We start from the raw sequence: 19,354 nt of genomic DNA, 5'->3' as shown, positions 1-19,354 counted from the left end.
TGGTTTCTGCTAACTTCACTGTATTTTATGAAATGACATATACTGGTACTATACTTACTGTATCATGTTCATGTCATATTTACAGATTGTAATGGTTTAGAAAGACACGTAAGCAAACACTAACATATTTATTAGAAAACGTTTCGGTCCTGGGACCTTGATCACTTCTAACATACAGAGGTAGAAAGACATTATATATATAGGCGGAGAGTGAGGTGTGACCCACGTGACCTGAGGAATGTCATAAGAACATAAGAATGGAGGAACACTGTAGAAGGCCTACTGGCCCATGCGAGGCAGGTCCTTATCAAAACAACCTCTACCTATGATGAGGACGGGTAGACGATGAAATCATGTGACTCCTGTGTTGTTGGGTTGGTGGTGCTTAAGTATCATGTATGCCAATGTTTTTGAAATTTTGTAGTTTCCAGTGTTGCGTTCTATAGTGTCGGTGATGGCGATTAGTGAGGCTTCTAGGCACCGTCGGCGTCTGAGGTCTGGTTCGGTGAGAACGAGTTGTGCCTCATTCCAGTTCATCAAATGTCCCGCGGAGTCTCTGTGGAGGACACAGGCGTACCTTACATCGTCTCTGTTAGAGGCATTTCGATGCTCATTCAGGCGGACTGCAAGATCTCTGCAGGCGAGACAGGCAGAGATCTTGCAGTCCGCCTGAATGAGCATCGAAATGCCTCTAACAGAGGCGATGTAAGGTACGCCTGTGTCCTCCACAGAGACTCCACGGGACATTTGATGAACTGGAATGAGGCACAACTCGTTCTCACCGAACCAGACCTCAGATGCCGACGGTGCCTAGAAGCCTCACTAATCGCCGTCACCGACACTATAGAACGCAACACTGGAAACTGCAAAATTTCAAAAACATTGGCATACATGATACTTAAGCACCACCAACCCAACAACACAGGAGTCACATGATTTCATCGTCTACCCATCCTCATCATAGGTAGAGGTTGTTTTGATAAGGACCTGCCTCGCATGGGCCAGTAGGCCTTCTACAGTGTTCCTCCATTCTTATGTTCTTATGACATTCCTCAGGTCACGTGCGTCACACCTCACTCTCCGCCTATATATATAATGTTTTTCTACCTCTGTATGTTAGAAGTGATCAAGGTCCCAGGACCGAAACGTTTTCTAATAAATATGTTATAGTGTTTGCTTACGTGTCTTTCTAAACTAACTTGTTGGTATTTATTACCAAGGTTTATACCACAGATTGTAATAAGCTTGAAAAAAACAAATTGTTCACATAGTGGATAAGTAAGGAGAGGAGTGTCAGACTACAGACAGTGATTGAATTCAGATGCTGGTACATGCTCCAATTAGCAGATTTGAGGCTTGTATAAGAAAGTGCTCAGGAGTAACACTCAGAGTCAGTGACAATGAACAAATCATAGGCCAGTATTATGAAGGTCAATGGCTGAACAGCAAGTTATGGTGTTCACTGCCATCCAGGTCACTTCACCAGACTCTCAGTTTTGCAAACAAGAAGTCAAAGACTCAAAATCAATGGCAAAAGGTAATAGAAGGTTAGGTTAGGTAAGGTTCGTCAGGAAACAGGACAAATGTTTCCTGACGCGGGTCTTAGTCAGATGATGACCCGCCTTTGGAGCTTTTGGTCATCTGACCGAGGCCTTCCGCTGGCTTACCGGTCCACCCCTTTAAAAATTATGGTCATTTATAACCATTGTTATATTTAGGTAATAGAATAAAGAGAAGTACAGCGAAGTGTCAATAAGTACTGTAAGGAATACGTACTGGTAATATTACTGGCACACTGTTATGAAAAAAATCACTGCAGTGAGGTATGTACTATAACAGTTTGTTGTGAAGAACAATCACTTGAGATATGCACTCAATTTCTGTTATGTGAATTAAAGCAGCATTAAAAATAGTACTGTATTTTATATGCCACATTACAGTATCAGATTCTAATTAATATTATGAATCAATGAGTTGCCTGTACTTAATTCTGAAGTCTGGATTTAATGCCTTAGAGTTATATGATACAATCATGAACATAAGGACATAAATTATAAAAGAAATGTACACTGTCCTTTCAAAGGAATTGACAAAAAAATTTAATCGTGTTATAAATTGTAGTTATTTTTGTAGGCAATAAACACGAGCTTACTTTAGGAAAGTTCAGTAATTAATAGACCGAAACAACATTTACAACAGTGTTATTGTTGGAAAACAAGTCAGTCTATTATGATTAGTTTCTTGGTCTTTTTGTGTCTGTAAAACCACCTTCATCAACATGCACATTCTCCTGTTTTTGTATACAGATACTGATTCCACAAAGACAAAATTATTTGTCATTGTTTGGCCTGTAGTGGGGTAAACAGATAAATGAAAGACTAATAAAGCATTTAAAACAACTTTTGAATATCTACTTTTGTTGGGAACCTTGGGTAATATGGATAGAAAGTTATAACAAAGAGTTAGAAAGTACATAGTATCGTAACTGCTTCTGGCCTTTTATAATAGATAGTGACATACAAACACTGAGTTTTTCTCAATTAAGATATGGTACTCTATTTGAGAAACACTGGAAGAGGTGAACTTACTGCTGTCATCTCACTGATATTGGACTTGACTTCAGACATAGACGACTTGAGTTCTGAAAGGTTTGACTTGTTAATGCTTGCAGAAGCCTTGTGTTCACTTAGGTTACTGGAAGACTTAACTTCACTTAAGTTCGTGGAGGAGTGTGAGTGTGAGGTGTGTTGCGATCTTTTGAGCTGACTGCTGCTGCTCCGACTGCTGCTACTCAGGTGCTGCTGGAAAAACAATTGGGATAAAGTGAGGTAAAGCATACAGCTATCTCATAACAACCTTACCCTACATATTTATACAGATTATCAGTTTTTATATGATAATAATCATATCACAATGCCTTCTCCCCCTCACATATTCCTAAACCCACATTTCCTATTCACATTCCAGCTGAACCCCAAATCCTATCCTAAGCCTCTCCTCCATTCACAGAATGCCTACGGTGGCCTGGTGGTTAACGCTCTCGCTGCACACGGTGAGGGCCTGGGTTCGATTCCCAGCCAGAGTAGAAACATTGGGCGTGTTTCTTTCCACCTGTTGTCTATGTTCCCCATCAGTAAAATGGGTACCTGGGTGTTAGTCGACTGGTGTGGGTCGCATCCTGGGACAATGACCTAAGGAGGCCTGGTCACAGACCGGGCCGCGGGGGCGTTGACCCCCGGAACTCTCTCCAGGTAAACTCCAGGTAAACCAGAAACCTTGGGTCACATAACATCTGGTAAATGGGTGGAGGGGGGCACTCAGGTTTCACCCATGGAAGGGATGAATTGGTTATTTTTTTCTTTTACTAAGAGCCCCTTTTCAGCATTAAGGCATCTTTTGAAGAGCAGACACATAATAAACAACAAATAGCGAGAGAAAGATATGGGTAAGATACACAAATAATGAAAGGAGTGCATTATAAGACAAAATAAGGGAACAACCACATATTTTGGCCCTTAGAGACAAAATGCTTGGGGGCAATAATAAATGCAATACCTGGAGTACCAAAAAGCAAGGCAACAGATCAGGAGGATGGCCCACTAAAGTTAAAGATCCCTTATAGACTGAAGAAGCTGAAAAAAAAAAACATACCAGGGAATTGGTTATGGAATACCACCAGGTGTTAGTGATCGCACAGTCCTAAGTTCCAAATCACTGTACTGCATCTAGAAGAGGGACCGAGAAGAGTGTGAAAGGAGAGGGCAGCAAACCTGGCTTTAGTTTATCTGGCGGGTTCGAGAGCATATATTCGACATCTGTATGCCATAAATCAGCACCCCTGTATGGAACCAGCACCTATAAAAGCAAGTTAATAAAATGGAGAAAGTACAGAAGTGTGTAACATGGCTTGTTCCTGAGACATGGGGTATGAGTTACGAGGGAAGGCTTATAAAATTGAATCTAACATTGGAAGACTGACGAACCAGTGGAGGATATGATAACATACAAAATACTCAGGGCAATTGATAAGGTAGACAAGGATAGGCTGTTTGAAAGGTGAAAAACGAAAAAGGTACGTTAAGGCACAAGACTAGGAGGGAGTGGATCTGCCAAGCCCTAAGTCGAGAGACGTAGCCATGAGCTAAGACTCGACCCCTGAAGCCACATTTAAGTGAACGCACATATACAAAGTTATTCATTACACGAGCATAACAGCCTTAATTATATTTCATTAAATGCTGAAAATTATTCCATAAAAAAATTCTTACGAAAACTTTCCAATACACAAACAGCAATGAAAATTTCATTTACGACCAGTAACAAGGATAAATGTAGACCACAACTTGAGAAGACCTTCAGTGAGCGTCACTGCTGCTCAGTAGAGGCAGGTGATCAGTGAAAGTTGATTAACGTAGCTACGGCGAGTTCTACCATGTGATAACTGCTCCGCCAGACTACACACCTTTGTACTTACAATATCACCATTAAATATCCTAACAAATCAACACACACATTTAAGATCTGCCATAAATCCACGTGTGATGGGGGAACTAGTAGCTTAAAATTCCAGTAAAAGGTAAAGGCTATAAACAGATAAAATGGATGAGACTAAAGTACCTACATAAAGGCTCTTCCTTAATTAAGGCGGTGTCCGTGGGATGGCAGGTCATAAATCACCCAGGACAGGCCAGATCAGCCAGTCCAACTAAGCTTTACGAGCCACGGAAGCAGCGTTCTTCAATTCACTGTTTCTCAACATCACTTGCCAACCATTTGAAAAATAAAATTGCTATCATAGTAACTACCACCACATCATATAATACCGTGGCAAGACTAACTTAACCATCACTCCCATAGATTGAATACACTACAATCCTCATCTCAGGACATGAAGTGAATTTTTAACTTCTTTCCATTTTTCTTACTTATTTCTAACTATTCCTCGATTTTTATTCCTCTTTACACAATCTTACATTATATTTGTTCTTATTCTCATAATTGTTCTTGGTCTTATTCTCATAATTTTTCGGCACGCACCTTTTCATCATTAGCATTTCCATCACTTTGCTGCTGAAGCGGCTATTTATTATAGATCCTATATCCAATCTATTTACAATAGCACAAATACACAGGGATACAGAGAGGGCAAAACAGCCCCTAATTAGGTAAAAGTGTCCAGTGTTCAGCAGTAGTCGGCCAGCAAACTAATCATAGGTTTCCCTGATATTTTTTCTCCGTGCTGGTTGTCTTAGTGGAATCATTCACCCTGGGGCTCTATTTCACAGACACTGTACGTGTTGGAGCAAAACCAGACTCAAATTTGAATTCAGCAATGTCAAATTTAATTAAAAAAGGTCACTTTCAAACGTGAACTGAAATCTTTATTAGCATTAAAAGTTGCTCCACACACAAGCTTGTTTATATATTTATATTTCAGTACTATAAAAAACTGAGTATATAATTGTTTTATACTTAAGGTATAAATGTATAATGTTTTCTGATAAGTATTAATATAGCTTGTCGTAGCAATGTAGGAGGGAATTAGCTGATGAGACGTATTCCTCAGCTATTTTATCATAAACGTGTTCGCAAAGTACCCGAGGATAATTCTGGGTTAAACTAATATGGTGTTAGTGGCAGTTGTGAGCCAGCACACGCCCAGCCACGCCCAGTACCCAGACCGATCACCCTACCAGCAAACACCCACCCTCCCAGCGCCCGCCTACCCAGCACACATCCTCCCAGCAACATCCAGCCCACCATCCCTGGAACATCCACCCCACCCTCTCACTAACATCTAGCCCACCCTCCCAGCAACATCCAGTCCACCCTCCCAGCAACATCCACCCCACCCTCTCACTAACATCCAGTCCACCCTCCCAGCAACATCCACCCCACCCTCTCACTAACATCTAGCCCGCCCTCCCAGCAACATCCAGTCCACCCTCCCAGCAACATCCACCCCACCCTCTCACTAACATCTAGCCCATGCTCCCAGCAACATCCAGTCCACACTCCCAGCAACATCCAGTCCACCCTCCCAGTAACATCCACCCTACCCTCTCACTAACATTTAGCCCACCCTCCAGGAATGCGACGAGAGCTGGTGCTTTGTAGTAACCTTTCTGTCAGCAGATGCAATGGCAGAGAGAATATCCCCCAAAAGACAAACAGACACAAGGTGATTAAACGAAAAGGGTGTGAAAGCAAGCACCACTGTCAGATGACAGCAATATGACTCAGTTTTTAGCAAGCCGCTAACCAGACTGAGAGTCGAAGATCAAAATGAATTTTTTATGAGAGAGCCACAAAATTTGATTAACACAAGCCTATCCGATGTTATCCTGACGCCAAATGACTTCGAACAGGCGATAAATGACATGCCCATGCACTCTGCCCCAGGGCCAGACTCATGGAACTCTGTGTTCATCAAGAACTGCAAGAAGCCCCTATCACGAGCCTTTTCCATCCTATGGAGAGGGAGCATGGACACGGGGGTCGTCCCACAGTTACTAAAAACAACAGACATAGCCCCACTCCACAAAGGGGGCAGTAAAGCAACAGCAAAGAACTACAGACCAATAGCACTAACATCCCATATCATAAAAATCTTTGAAAGTGTCCTAAGAAGCAAGATCACCACCCATCAATAAACCCATCAGTTACACAACCCAGGGCAACATGGGTTTAGAACAGGTCGCTCCTGTCTGTCTCAACTATTGGATCACTACGACAAGGTCCTAAATGCACTAGAAGACAAAAAGAATGCAGATGTAATATATACAGACTTTGCAAAAGCCTTCGACAAGTGTGACCATGGCGTAATAGCGCACAAAATGCGTGCTAAAGGAATAACAGGAAAAGTCGGTCGATGGATCTATAATTTCCTCACTAACAGAACACAGAGAGTAGTCGTCAACAGAGTAAAGTCCGAGGCAGCTACGGTGAAAATCTCTGTTCCACAAGGCACAGTACTCGCTCCCATCTTGTTCCTCATCCTCATATTCGATATAGACAAGGATGTCAGCCACAGCACCGTGTCTTCCTTTGCAGATGACACCCGAATCTGCATGACAGTGTCTTCCATTGCAGACACTGCAAGGCTCCAGGCTGACATCAACCAAATCTTTCAGTGGGCGGCAGAAAACAATATGAAGTTCAACGATGAGAAATTTCAATTACTCAGATATGGTAAACATGAGGAAATTAAATCTTCATCAGAGTACAAAACAAATTCTGGCCACAAAATAGAGCGAAACACCAACGTCAAAGACCTGGGAGTGATCATGTCGGAGGATCTCACCTTCAAGGACCATAACATTGTATCAATCGCATCTGCTAGAAAAATGACAGGATGGATAATGAGAACCTTCAAAACTAGGGAGGCCAAGCCCATGATGACACTCTTCAGGTCACTTGTTCTATCTAGGCTGGAATATTGCTGCACACTAACAGCACCTTTCAAGGCAGGTGAAATTGCCGACCTAGAAAATGTACAGAGAACTTTCACGGCGCGCATAACGGAGATAAAACACCTCAATTATTGGGAGCGCTTGAGGTTCCTAAACCTGTATTCCCTGGAACGCAGGAGGGAGAGATACATGATTATATACACCTGGAAAATCCTAGAGGGACTAGTACCGAACTTGCACACGAAAATCACTCACTACGAAAACAAAAGACTTGGCAGACGATGCACCATCCCCCCAATGAAAAGCAGGGGTGTCACTAGCACGTTAAGAGACCATACAATAAGTGTCAGGGGCCCGAGACTGTTCAACTGCCTCCCAGCACACATAAGGGGGATTACCAACAGACCCCTGGCAGTCTTCAAGTTGGCACTGGACAAGCACCTAAAGTCAGTTCCTGATCAGCCGGGCTGTGGCTCGTACGTTGGTTTGCGTGCAGCCAGCAGCAACAGCCTGGTTGATCAGGCTCTGATCCACCAGGAGGCCTGGTCACAGACCGGGCCGCGGGGGCGTTGACCCCCGGAACTCTCTCCAGGTAAACTGTTTCAAAAGCATGTATAACTGGGTGCCGGAGGCCAGAAGTCAATAAAGCCGACTGATAAGTGTTAAAAGGCAGGTTCAGAAGCTATGGAGTGAAGTGACCCCTCCAAACATTTAGGTAAGTGCATAGACATACATTTCACGTAATATTAGGACAAAATTTAAGCATGTGGAGGATGTGAAGTGTACACACAAAAAAAATATATTGGCAACAGTCCAAAGGGGATTAATGTTCAGTCCAAAGGGGAGCTATTCTTACGATGGCTCCTAGAGCTTAAAGAAAAAATATTAAAAAAACACGAGAAATATCTTCTTAGGGTAATGGGAGTTAATAAGAAGAGATAACCACATATAAGGGTGTAAAAGCGTATGAAAAATAAAGATGATATTTTAGAAATATAAACGTCACAGACCGGGCCGCGGGGGCGTTGACCCCCGGAACTCTCTCCAGGTAAACTCCAGGTAATAAAGAAGAAGCCACAGTTGTAAACTGAGAAAAAGATAAATGCTGATAATATACTGGAAAGTATGCTGTCCATAAAGAGCATTATATATATATATATATATATATATATATATATATATATATATATATATATTATATATATATATATATAATATATATATATATAAATAAAGGAAAGTCACGAGCCTAGCTGTACTCCCGTATTATAGGAAGTTTAATCCAATATTTGCTGAAGTGCTTGTAAAGCCGGCTCCTAAAAGACTGGTTTTTGCAACTTCAATACAACTATTCCACTAATCTATAACTGTTCAAAAAAAATCAATAACATTTGTTGCCTTACTTTGTGTTGTATCTTCGAGTGCATCAAATTTATTAAATATCTTAAGGTTTTTAATGAGATAATCTCTTAGTCTCTATTTCTTAAGGAAGACCAGATTAAATGCTTTGAGTCTTCCTTCAACTGACTTGTTTTCCTGGGAAAGTACGAACTTTGATGTCCTCTTCTGCGCACACTTCAATTTATCTCCAATTTTTTTGTAATTTGAAAATGTTTAATCTTAGGTCAGGTTTTGTATACTCGTCCGCACTAAGTGTTGTACAGCGAGTGTTAAAATATTCTTATACACAAAGATGCCAGAGTTGCGCTCCTGCCACCACACACAAGTTAACAAACAGCCAATGAGGTTCATTGATCCACCACAAGGATATTCATAAATTACATAAGACAATCTGTCAAAAGGCTGTACCCCCTTCAAGGTGCCTTGGTGCTGGTGAAAGGTTCTTGATCTAAGGAAATGGAGCTACCTTCATATTCCCCAGGCGCTGTATGAATCCTAACGGGTTCAGCGCTTCCTCGTGAACAGACCAACGGTTGCGCTATACATTGAAAGTTATTTCTGGAGGTGCTGCATGGATATAAGGGTAATGTCACGTGCCCTACCGTGTGAGTGCTGAGCCAGTAGTGCCACAGGGACAGATGCCAGGCAGTGTGCACCTTACAGAGCCCAGGTGCCAACTGGTCACCCCTGCAAGCATCAGCGGCGAGTCAATGGCCAAAACACAACTTGCCGGCTAGCTTAAAAAAAAAAAAATGCGCGTAGGCGTAAACTATTATGGCGGCCATGAAGTCTTACAGGAAGCAATTAATTGGTGCGCAGAGAAGGTGGTGAGGCCCTCATGGGTGCTTCGTGAGTCGTGGTAATATTACAAGTGCATGCTGTCATACACGGCAGGAAACATGAGAAGGGTGACTAGCATACTCTCCTCGCCACCAACGTACCCAGCAGCACTGGCCTGACCCGTCCCGCCCATAACGTACCCAACTCCGGTCTGACACGTCCCGCCCTAACGAACCCGGCTCCGGTCCGCCCACACCGACACAGTCTCTCACTCTCAATACTGCCAGGAACACGACAACCACCACATGTGACATAACACACAAGTGGATGCACCTCTACACACAGTAGGGGGCGACAGTACCTCTAGACTCTAGAGAATAATGGAAGAGAGGAGATATCTGAGTAGGCACTGATGACATCTCTTGAGGACCACAATTTGGACCCCTGCTATTAATGTACACAAATAACTTATATGAGAAAACAGAGCTCTTCATATCACTATCTGTAGATAATGAGAGATTAGCAATTAAGATAAAAGAGGAGAGGCCAGGGACAAGCTTCATTGAGTTAAATAGTTTCTCTCATAAATGAGCGAAATGTTATCTAAATAAAGGCTTGCTATGGTATATCTTTGTTTAGACATTACTTATATAGGCTATAAAAAAGGTCAGGACGATGTTTAATTAAACCCCAGGTTGATACATGCAAAGTAATGAAAACATGAGAGGGAATACAACTGGGAGACAAACAACAAGAATTAAGAATTAAGGAAATAAACAACACTAAAGTAGAGGATGGGATTTGATCATGCCATACAAAATATTTGGAGGATAAAAAAGAGTGGATAGGAACACTCGGAGGGGCCAGGAATGAGCTAGGAGAGTCGGCAGTTAAATACTACATGGAGAAGGCAGCCTGTCCTGAGGCAGGGCTGTGAGGGTAGAGAACCCTAGAAGCATCACAAGTAAAGGTACGTTAAAAATAATTTTTTTTTTCAAGTCTCGGGGTGGCAGCCTGGCCTGAGGCAGGGCTGTGAGGGTAAAGAACCCTAAAAACATCACAGGTAAAGGAACGTTAAAAAGCATTTTTTCTGTCTCGTGGTGGAAAGTGGAACCCACTGGGCGATGAGGTGCTAGAGGCACACATCGTACATCGTTTGAAGAGCAGGTCAGGAATCAGTAACGTCGGTCGATACGTTACGAGGAGTTACGACTCGACCCTTGCAAGTCCACCTTGGCAAATACAGAGTGGAAGGTGAGTGTACCCCCACAGCTAGTTTCCTGGGTATTGGTGACATTATTATTTTTGTTAAAGAGGACCATGAATGGTGGCTTGGTGACTCCGCCCTCTCTCTTACCCACTCCCTCCCTCCTCAGCTATCCTCCCTGTCCCTAATACCTTCATTTCTCATTTTCCTTAAGTGGCTGGTAACCTCTAGTTGTGATACAAAGTTCAAGATGACAAACGAGGGTATTAATAAAGCTGTCGTAGTAAACAGAGAAGGTTATACCTTTGATGGGTTTCGAGTGTTCCTACTCATGCGGCCCGGCCCTGGGCCAGGCTTGTCTAGTGCCTGCCTGATCAACCAGATCAGAAAGTACTTTTTCAACCTCAGGAATGAATGGGCCCGGTACGCCAGGAATCAGTAAAATCGACTTCTTCAAACACCTGGAGGCCGCACGCAGTCCGACACAGCCAGGGAGAAGAGGAAAACTTTATTCGGATTATTAATCTCGATGGGTTAGTAACCAAGGATAACCCAATAAGGTCAATGTATTTTTGTTAGCTCTTCCCCGACCTACAACGGTCGACTAACTCCAAGTTAACAGGGGTAGAAGGTGTTAGGATATTTGCCCATACGCCCCGCCTCGTGCAGGGTTCGACACTACGACCCCAGAATAGTGAGGCGAGCACGCTAACCGCTGCGCTACGAGGTACCACCACCAACTCATTACTTTCGCAAAGGGCGTGAAGACTGGAGAAACTACTGACAATGGATGGAAAGCAGCGCCCCTTCCCTCCCTGACCTCCACCCAGTACAACAAATAGTGTTGACACAGCTCTGCTTCCAACAAGAGCATCACCACCACCCACAGAGGCGAGGGGTGGTAGGATCGCCTCGTGACCTTGGTCACTACTGCACCTGCCAACTGCCTGAATTCCTACAATAGACAACAGAGTGCTATACCGCCAAGAGTGTATGTAGAGTTGGTAATCCCGTGCGACGAGTGTATACCATGAGCGGTACACCTTGTCTGGACACCCTCTTGGAATATTTGTATAAGTTGCAGTAAAATTGTTGGGTCCAGTCTCTCATCCTGGAAGGTCAAACTAAAATTCTGGAGGTATTTTTAAACAGAATTGGAATATTTTAAAGAGAAGTTGCTTCGGAATCTCAAACTAAAATTGTGAACTAGCTAACGTCCCTAGAACAGAATAACAAGAGATCTAAGAAATTCTTGTCATTTAGAATCTCGCACTGATGTGAATGTTGGATAAAATTGTGGAGAGGTAATGAGAGGTCACGGGGAGGTGAAGGCAGACGTGAAGACGACTCACACACACACACACACACACACACACACACACACACACACACACACACACACACGACATATAAAATACTGCGCGGAATAGACGAGGTGGACAAAGACGGGATGTTCCAGAGATGGGACACAGACACAAGAGGTCACAATTGGAAGTTGAAGACTCAGATGAATCAAAGGGATGTTAGGAAGTATTTCTTCAGTCATAGAGTAGTCAGGCCATGGAATAGCCTAGAAAGTGATGTGGTGGAGGCAGGAACCATACATAGTTTTAAGGCGAGGTATGATAGAGCTCATGGGGCAGGGAGAGAGAGGACCAAGTAGCAATCAGCGAAGAGGCGGGGCCAGGAGCTGTGACTCGACCCCTGCAACCACAAATAGGTGAGTACAAATAGGTGAGTACACACACACACACACACACACACACACACACACACACACACACACACACACGGGAGGTGTTTGTGCGTGAGCTGTGGCGGGGCCAGGAACTGTGAATCGACCGCTGCAACTACAAATATGTGATCACACACACACAGACACCACTTAAAATATCATAATCTCCCTTCTCTCCCCCTCTCTCTTACTAATATCAAACTAAAGTTTATTATTATCCTCTCTTCCCTCGACCCTCCGTACCTACACCCTTAATATTGTCCATAATGACACAAACATTAACCCTCATCTCTCCCATTTTACAGTTGTGCTTAGTGACAAGTTCAGCTGTACTGTGGCTGCCAGAATTTTATATAATCTAACATTTGCTGACAGGAAATAAGTGATTACTGTGGCTATTACTTTCGTCAGGATGCGTCAGCAGTGTGCTGCTACCTTTCTTTACGTAATAGTTACACAGTGAAAACAAAAGCTAGCTGTTTTCCTTATCATATCTTATCCAGCAGGATGGGTCACATACACAGTGTTAGAACCTGTCAGCCTTGTGGCGTTGAAGGATGGGGGGGGGGGGAGAAGAAGCAACTGCTGGTGTGCAGTGCTACGGACAATGGTGGTAAACCATTGGTCCTATGGCGGGCCACGACACAGCGACCACTGGCTCATTAATCGGACTCCGTGGTCTGAATCCTCCTCCTTTCATGGAGATTCCAAACTTCAAGGGTTAAACAAGTTAAAAAATTTCCCGCAAAACCATGAGACAATAGTGGATGAACCCTGCAGGATGAAGGCGCAGGTGAGGACACGGAGCACTGAACCTGACTACATATCATCAGCATTCAGTATAAGATGAACACGTAGGCAGAGAACGAGGCTACTCACGTCTGTGCCATGGTGGGAGTTGTTAGTGGTGACCTTGACTTCTGCTTCCTGCTGGCCATGATACATTAACATTCATGGCATTATCATTTTAGACAGCACCGGCCCGGAACACCTGTGACCACTCACTCCTCACCAACCACTAACACTTACATTTATTTAGGTATCCCAGTAGGGATACCTAGAAATAGCTGACTGATTATTTTCCTTCCCCGAGGTTTACATTTAATACTTGAGAACGCCTCATCCGATAGGTTTCAAATTTTTAACGCTGTTGAACTGTAACTAAATAAAGATATTCCGATTTTGATTTCCGTGCTATTTATGTATGATTCACTTTAAAATCTTAACAACAGTGTATCCCTTTTTATTGAGATGTGTTATAGCCAAACTGCCAATTTTAATTTTAAAATGGTATGGCATTATATAAGAACATATGAAAGAAGGAACACTGCAGCAGGCCTACTGGCCCATTCGAGGCAGGTCCAATTCACCCACTGGCTTAAGCCAATACCTTAAGGTAGTCAGGTCAGGTCACATTCACTAAGGAAGGAGCACGGCAACTGACCTAGTAGCACAAGCTAGTCAGGTCCAACTCACACCCACTCATGTATTTATCTAACCAATTTTTAAAACTACACAACGTCTTAGCTTCTATGACGATACTCGGGAGTTTGTTCCACCCATCCACAACTATTACCAAACCGGTGCTTTCCTATATCCTTTCTTAATCTGAAATTTTCCAACTTAATCCATTGCTGCGTGTCCTGTCTAGGCTAGATATTTTTAGCACGCTATTTACATCCCCTTTATTAATTCCTGTTTTAAGAACATAAGAAAGGAGGAACACTGCAGCAGGCCTGTTGGCCCATACTAGGCAGGTCCTTTACAATTCATCCCACTAACAAAACATTTGCCCAACCCAATTTTCAATGCTACCCAAGAAATAAGCTCTGGTGTGCAAGTCCCACCTGAGGGACTGATTACCTCAAACTCCTCTCCTTACGCCTTTCTACTTTGTATCGGACTGATGAAGCCACTGTGTGGCGAAACGTTTCCTGAATAAAGATTCCCATATGTTGCATAAGTGTCTCAATCTCAACTTGTCGGTTTTTCAAACCATTCATCACAAGTCCCACTTAAATCCAACCCATCCCACTCATGTACTTATCCAACCTAAATTTGAAACTACCCAAAGTCCCAGCCTCAATAACCCAACTAGGTAGACTGTTCCACTCATCAACTACCCTATTTCCAAACCAATACTTTCCTATGTCCTTTCTAAATCTTTATGTAGTAATTTTTCAGGCAACTTGTATGTAATGTTACTGGTTTAGAAAGACACGTAAGCAAACACTATAACATATTTATTAGAAAACGTTTCGGTCTTGGGACCTTGATCACTTCTAACATACAGAGGTAGAAAGACATTATATATATATATATATATATATATATATATATATATATATATATATATATATATATATATATATATATATATATATATATATATATATATATATATATATATATGTCTTTTTACCTCTATGTTAGAAGTGATCAAGGTCCCAGGACCGAAACGTTTTCTAATAAATATGTTATAGTGTTTGCTTACGTGTCTTTCTAAACCAACTTGTCGGTATTTATTTCCAAGGTTTATACCATGTAATGTTATTGTACTACAATGTATACTGATAACATTATTCAGTAAAGGTTTCAGTTCACGTTTAAAACAAGTTTCAAACTAATTTTAAAAGGCTGAATTCAAATCTGAACTTAAGTTTTGCTTCAACAGGTTCAGCTTCTGTAAAATAGAACCCCACCTTCACCCCTAATACTGTTCAACTATATTGTTGAAGATTGAGACACTTATGCAGTTTTCCTGTAAAACAATTTGAAAATGCCTCTTCTGAACGCCTTGAATCTTTATGGCTGATGCATCCTGTGAAAAGGATGACACCTCTTGGGTTATTGTTGAATACACGAAAATCTGTCAATTTAACTGGATTAAAGTTTTGTGCCGCACGGTGTGCTGTTCCTCTTGCGTGCGTTGGAGTAGGGGGCTGGGCTTATGGGATGCGGGATATTTTTGGGATAGTGAAGCGATCGAAAGTGAAACACATCTAGTTATTCATGGTTTCGAGGATCATCGCATTGGTGGGTCGTTGCCACATTAATCCTCCTAAATCATAAGACCTAGAGAAGACGGTGACAAGTTGCAGCTATAAGAACGAGGAACACAAAACAACATAAAACACGAACAAGATATAAAGTGCAATCAAATTTAGTCATATAACGGAAGTGATAAAAGATCTATGAATATTAATGCCCTACTACCTAACCTTTAGTGAGCACAACAAAGCGCATTTAGCCAGGGCCAGGAAAATGATAACATGGATTGTAGGAATATTTACGATAAAAAAGAAGCAATGACAATATTGGCACTCCTCTAAGTACTTGTGCTCTTTCATCTGTTATATTATTCTCTGTCCCTGCATCTCACTTCAAGAAAAAATATGATCTACAAATTCTGATATTACTGTATTTAATTCTCACAAGACAATAAAACACTTAAACTACTGTGATGGGATGTAAATAGCGTGCTAAAAATATCTAGCCTAGACAGGACTCGCAGCAATGGCTTGAAGCTGGAAAAATTTAGATTCTGGAAGGATATAGGGAAGCACTGGTTTGGTAACAGTTGTCGATGAGTGGAACAAACTCCCGAGTACACATATAGAGGCTAAAACGTTGTGTAGTTTTAAAAATAGGTTAGATAAATACATAAGTGGGTGTGGGTGGGTGTGAGCTGAACCTGACTAGCTTGTGTTACTAGGTCAGATGCCGTGCTCCTTCCTTAGGTGAATGTGACCTGACCTGACTAGGTCTCCTACCGGCTTAAGCCGGTAGGAGACTTGGACCTGCCTCGAATGGGCCAATAGGCCTGCTGCAGTGTTCCTTCTTTCTTATGTTCTTCTTAGAACACAGTTAGCATAGCCTATACCAGGAAAAATTTCAAGTATTAGAAATATTTTCGGCACAAAGGTTTAAGTTTTCAACTGGAGACTAGACAAGTTTGTACGAGAGCTGCCTGATCAGATAAGCTTTCATGGCCATGTAAACCTGTGGGATTCAGGCAGCAATAGCCTAGCCTATGGTCAGTGAAGTCTGTCTGCAGGATTAGCAGTACTCTTTACTGGTTACAGGCATGTCGCTCACTGCAATCACTGCGTTGGGAGACGAGATGATGGTTAGCATGATAGGTGCAGAAGGGCAAGGAGGTGCAACACTATGAGAACAGGAAGAAAGGCAGTCATCCAGCAAGTCTCCGCCTCACAACACAGGTGATGAGGACGGGAAGTAGGGCAGTCATCCAGCAAGTCTCCGCCTCACAACACAGGTGATGAGGACGGGAACAAGGGCAGTCATCCAGCAAGTCTCCGCCTCACAACACAGGTGAAACTTCTGGCATAATTATTACTTCCACAAATAGACTTTTGACCTTAGCAAAAACGAACGTTGTATCCCTAATATCTACGGTATTTTCTGGCTGGAAAATTTCACACAAAGGGCACTTAAATTGTCTTCACAGCAGCATTTAACTTCCTGCGGTGTAAATTAATAAACAGAGGTGAGGGATAATTAATGTACTCCCCCCCCCCCCACACAGTACAAATACCAAAATTCTTGTTTTTCTAGACTTGCTCCAATCTATCTAATCCTCAGCTGTTTTGCAAGTACAAAGCACTCTTCCCTTTCCTATCTCCCCGAATATTTGCCGGGTTAGTCTTCACAGCAGTCACATTCTTTACATCAAACCTGATTAACTACCATTCCTAAGACGTTGTATGACGCACACGGTGTTTACGTCTTTCCCGGTAGTGGGTGCTCACACTGCCTCGGCATCCCCAGCAGGTGCTCACACTGCCTCGGTATCACCAGCAGGTGCTCACACTGCCTCGGCATCACCAGCAGGTGCTCACACTGCCTCGGCATCACCAGCAGGTGCTCACACTGCCTCGGCATCACCAGCAGGTGCTCACACTGCCTCGGCATCACCAGCAGGTGCTCACACTGCCTCGGCATCCTCAGCAGGTACTCACACACCTCACCACACACAGTATTCAACAAGAGGTAAAATTCAAATATTAAGGGAGAAGCAGCCACCGCAGTTAGCCCCTCCTCTTGCAACTTCAACAACGGGCGTAAGGATACTGACGCTCTTAAGCCAGTCACTACGACCCTCAGCACAACTTCGGCCTTTTTATCAAAATTAGATACATCAACAGTGTGCTGCTACCCTAATAATCACACAGGAACAAAAGCTAGCAAGGTAGCATAGGTGGTCAGGCGGCGTGAGGAAGCTTGGCAGGGTGCAGCACTCTGCCCCCACCATCACTCTTCAACAATATACTGGTTATCCTCACCTCTCTGTATTATCATCCACCACTGTACCGTCACCACTGTTATTACTTTATGCAGATAATTCGTCACAAAGAATTTATTGTAGTGTGTTCTCAAAATATTGTATATTAATTGTATACAATAGATTTCTCGAGCAATCTTTCTTTAAACAGAGAAATTGCATGTAACATTGGAGACTATCTTAACTACATGATAGATAAAATAAGAAATACTGTACATAGAATTAAGGGACAGTTTCTGAAAACTTTAAATAAAAACTGCAAACCTTGCCAAAAGTCATGTTGGCTAGTGAGATGTGACTGACTTGTAGCAGTAAGTGCGCGCCTTCCTTATCCTGCTGCTACTGTACTAATTGTATTCTTCTTGCACAATGTTGAGATAATCTTATCCTTCCTAACAGAAAACAGCCTGGAGGTTTACCATCAACAGTCTTAAGCACTAAACACTCCAGGGTATTACTGGTTCCGTTGGGGCCTCAACAACACCATGGTTGCTTACTACCAAATGTTTCCAACACAAAGTGTGGCAAAGCTTCAATGCACTGGGAGATTCAATGGTTCACTAAAGATGCGTTGCCAACAACGGGCCACAACACCCTCTCCTTCCTCAGACGGCTAACTGAACCTCCCCTACCTCTCTGCAGCGAATATATATGTGAGGTTGGGTAAGCAGCAGCCCAGCATGACGTGGCTAAACGTACACGGAGGTGCACACAACACCTACATGTACGACCAGCGGTGTGTGTACACCAACTCAGAAAGAGCATGTTGTCAACAGTTGGCGAGGAGCCGGGGCTTTCTGATAACACACTCTTGGAGCACACCCTAAGTCTTTTTTTTAGAGGATATACTTGCTGTTTTTGCAGCTCTGGTTAGGAGCCAGGCCGATCACTCTTCCTGGCCGTGGAAGGATCAAGTAACAAGAATCAGTCACACAACAGCAAAGACACGTGTGTTGTAGTATAGTAGCAGCCAGAAGAGTGGCCAGCAGCAACTGTACCTTGTACACAGGTACCTGCTGTTCCTAACCACCCAGGTTTCTTTTCTCGGACAAATGTCTTAGCGTCAGAGAGGGAAACGATGCCACGAATTCTTTCATTATGGGGAAAAAAAGGAGCTGGTTACAGAGAACGGCTGACTTTTACAATCATTGAGGGAGAAGAGACTAGACAGCCAATGAGCTGGCCGGGAGTGGCCTAGCAAGATCTATTTCAGAGGGTGAAGCCACTTCTGAATTTAGTGCCAAAGGACTTGGTGGTTTATAAACAAACCAGATTTGTAAGCACTGTCAGCATATTTTATATTCCCATTTTTTAGCGGTAATGGACCACTGTAGTGACCCCCTCTCGGTAGCCTAGTATCTGAATATTCCACATACTTTATTAACAAAATTAACGTAGTAAATAATTGTTTTATAAACTGGTTTATCATTTTCCTAGTTTATGTCCCAGGATATTGATTTGTAAAATTAAGTGGAGTCTAAATAGGAGGAAAATGTTGCATACCTGGAGGCGGA

The 19,354-nt window shown here is 42.7% G+C and overlaps 1 protein-coding gene across 20 annotated transcripts in view; it reads right to left on the bottom strand.

The window, feature by feature from the left end:
- Sarm (sterile alpha and armadillo motif) overlaps window positions 1–19,354 on the bottom strand; it is a 500,429-nt gene that overhangs the window by 68,322 nt on the left and 412,753 nt on the right. For 13 of the 20 annotated variants that reach the window (XM_070087507.1, XM_070087509.1, XM_070087512.1 and 10 more), the window contains one exon: window positions 2,589–2,801. In XM_070087507.1, coding sequence (XP_069943608.1) covers window positions 2,589–2,801 — 213 coding nt within the window. The remainder of the gene's footprint in view (window positions 1–2,588; window positions 2,802–19,354) is intronic. The other 7 variants (XM_070087508.1, XM_070087513.1, XM_070087516.1 and 4 more) reach the window with 1 other exon arrangement.

The sequence above is a fragment of the Cherax quadricarinatus genome, chromosome 22, assembly GCF_038502225.1.
Source record: "Cherax quadricarinatus isolate ZL_2023a chromosome 22, ASM3850222v1, whole genome shotgun sequence".
NCBI lineage: Eukaryota > Metazoa > Arthropoda > Malacostraca > Decapoda > Parastacidae > Cherax > Cherax quadricarinatus.
Note: the sequence above shows the minus strand (reverse complement) of the source record. Positions and strands in the feature narration are given on the sequence as shown.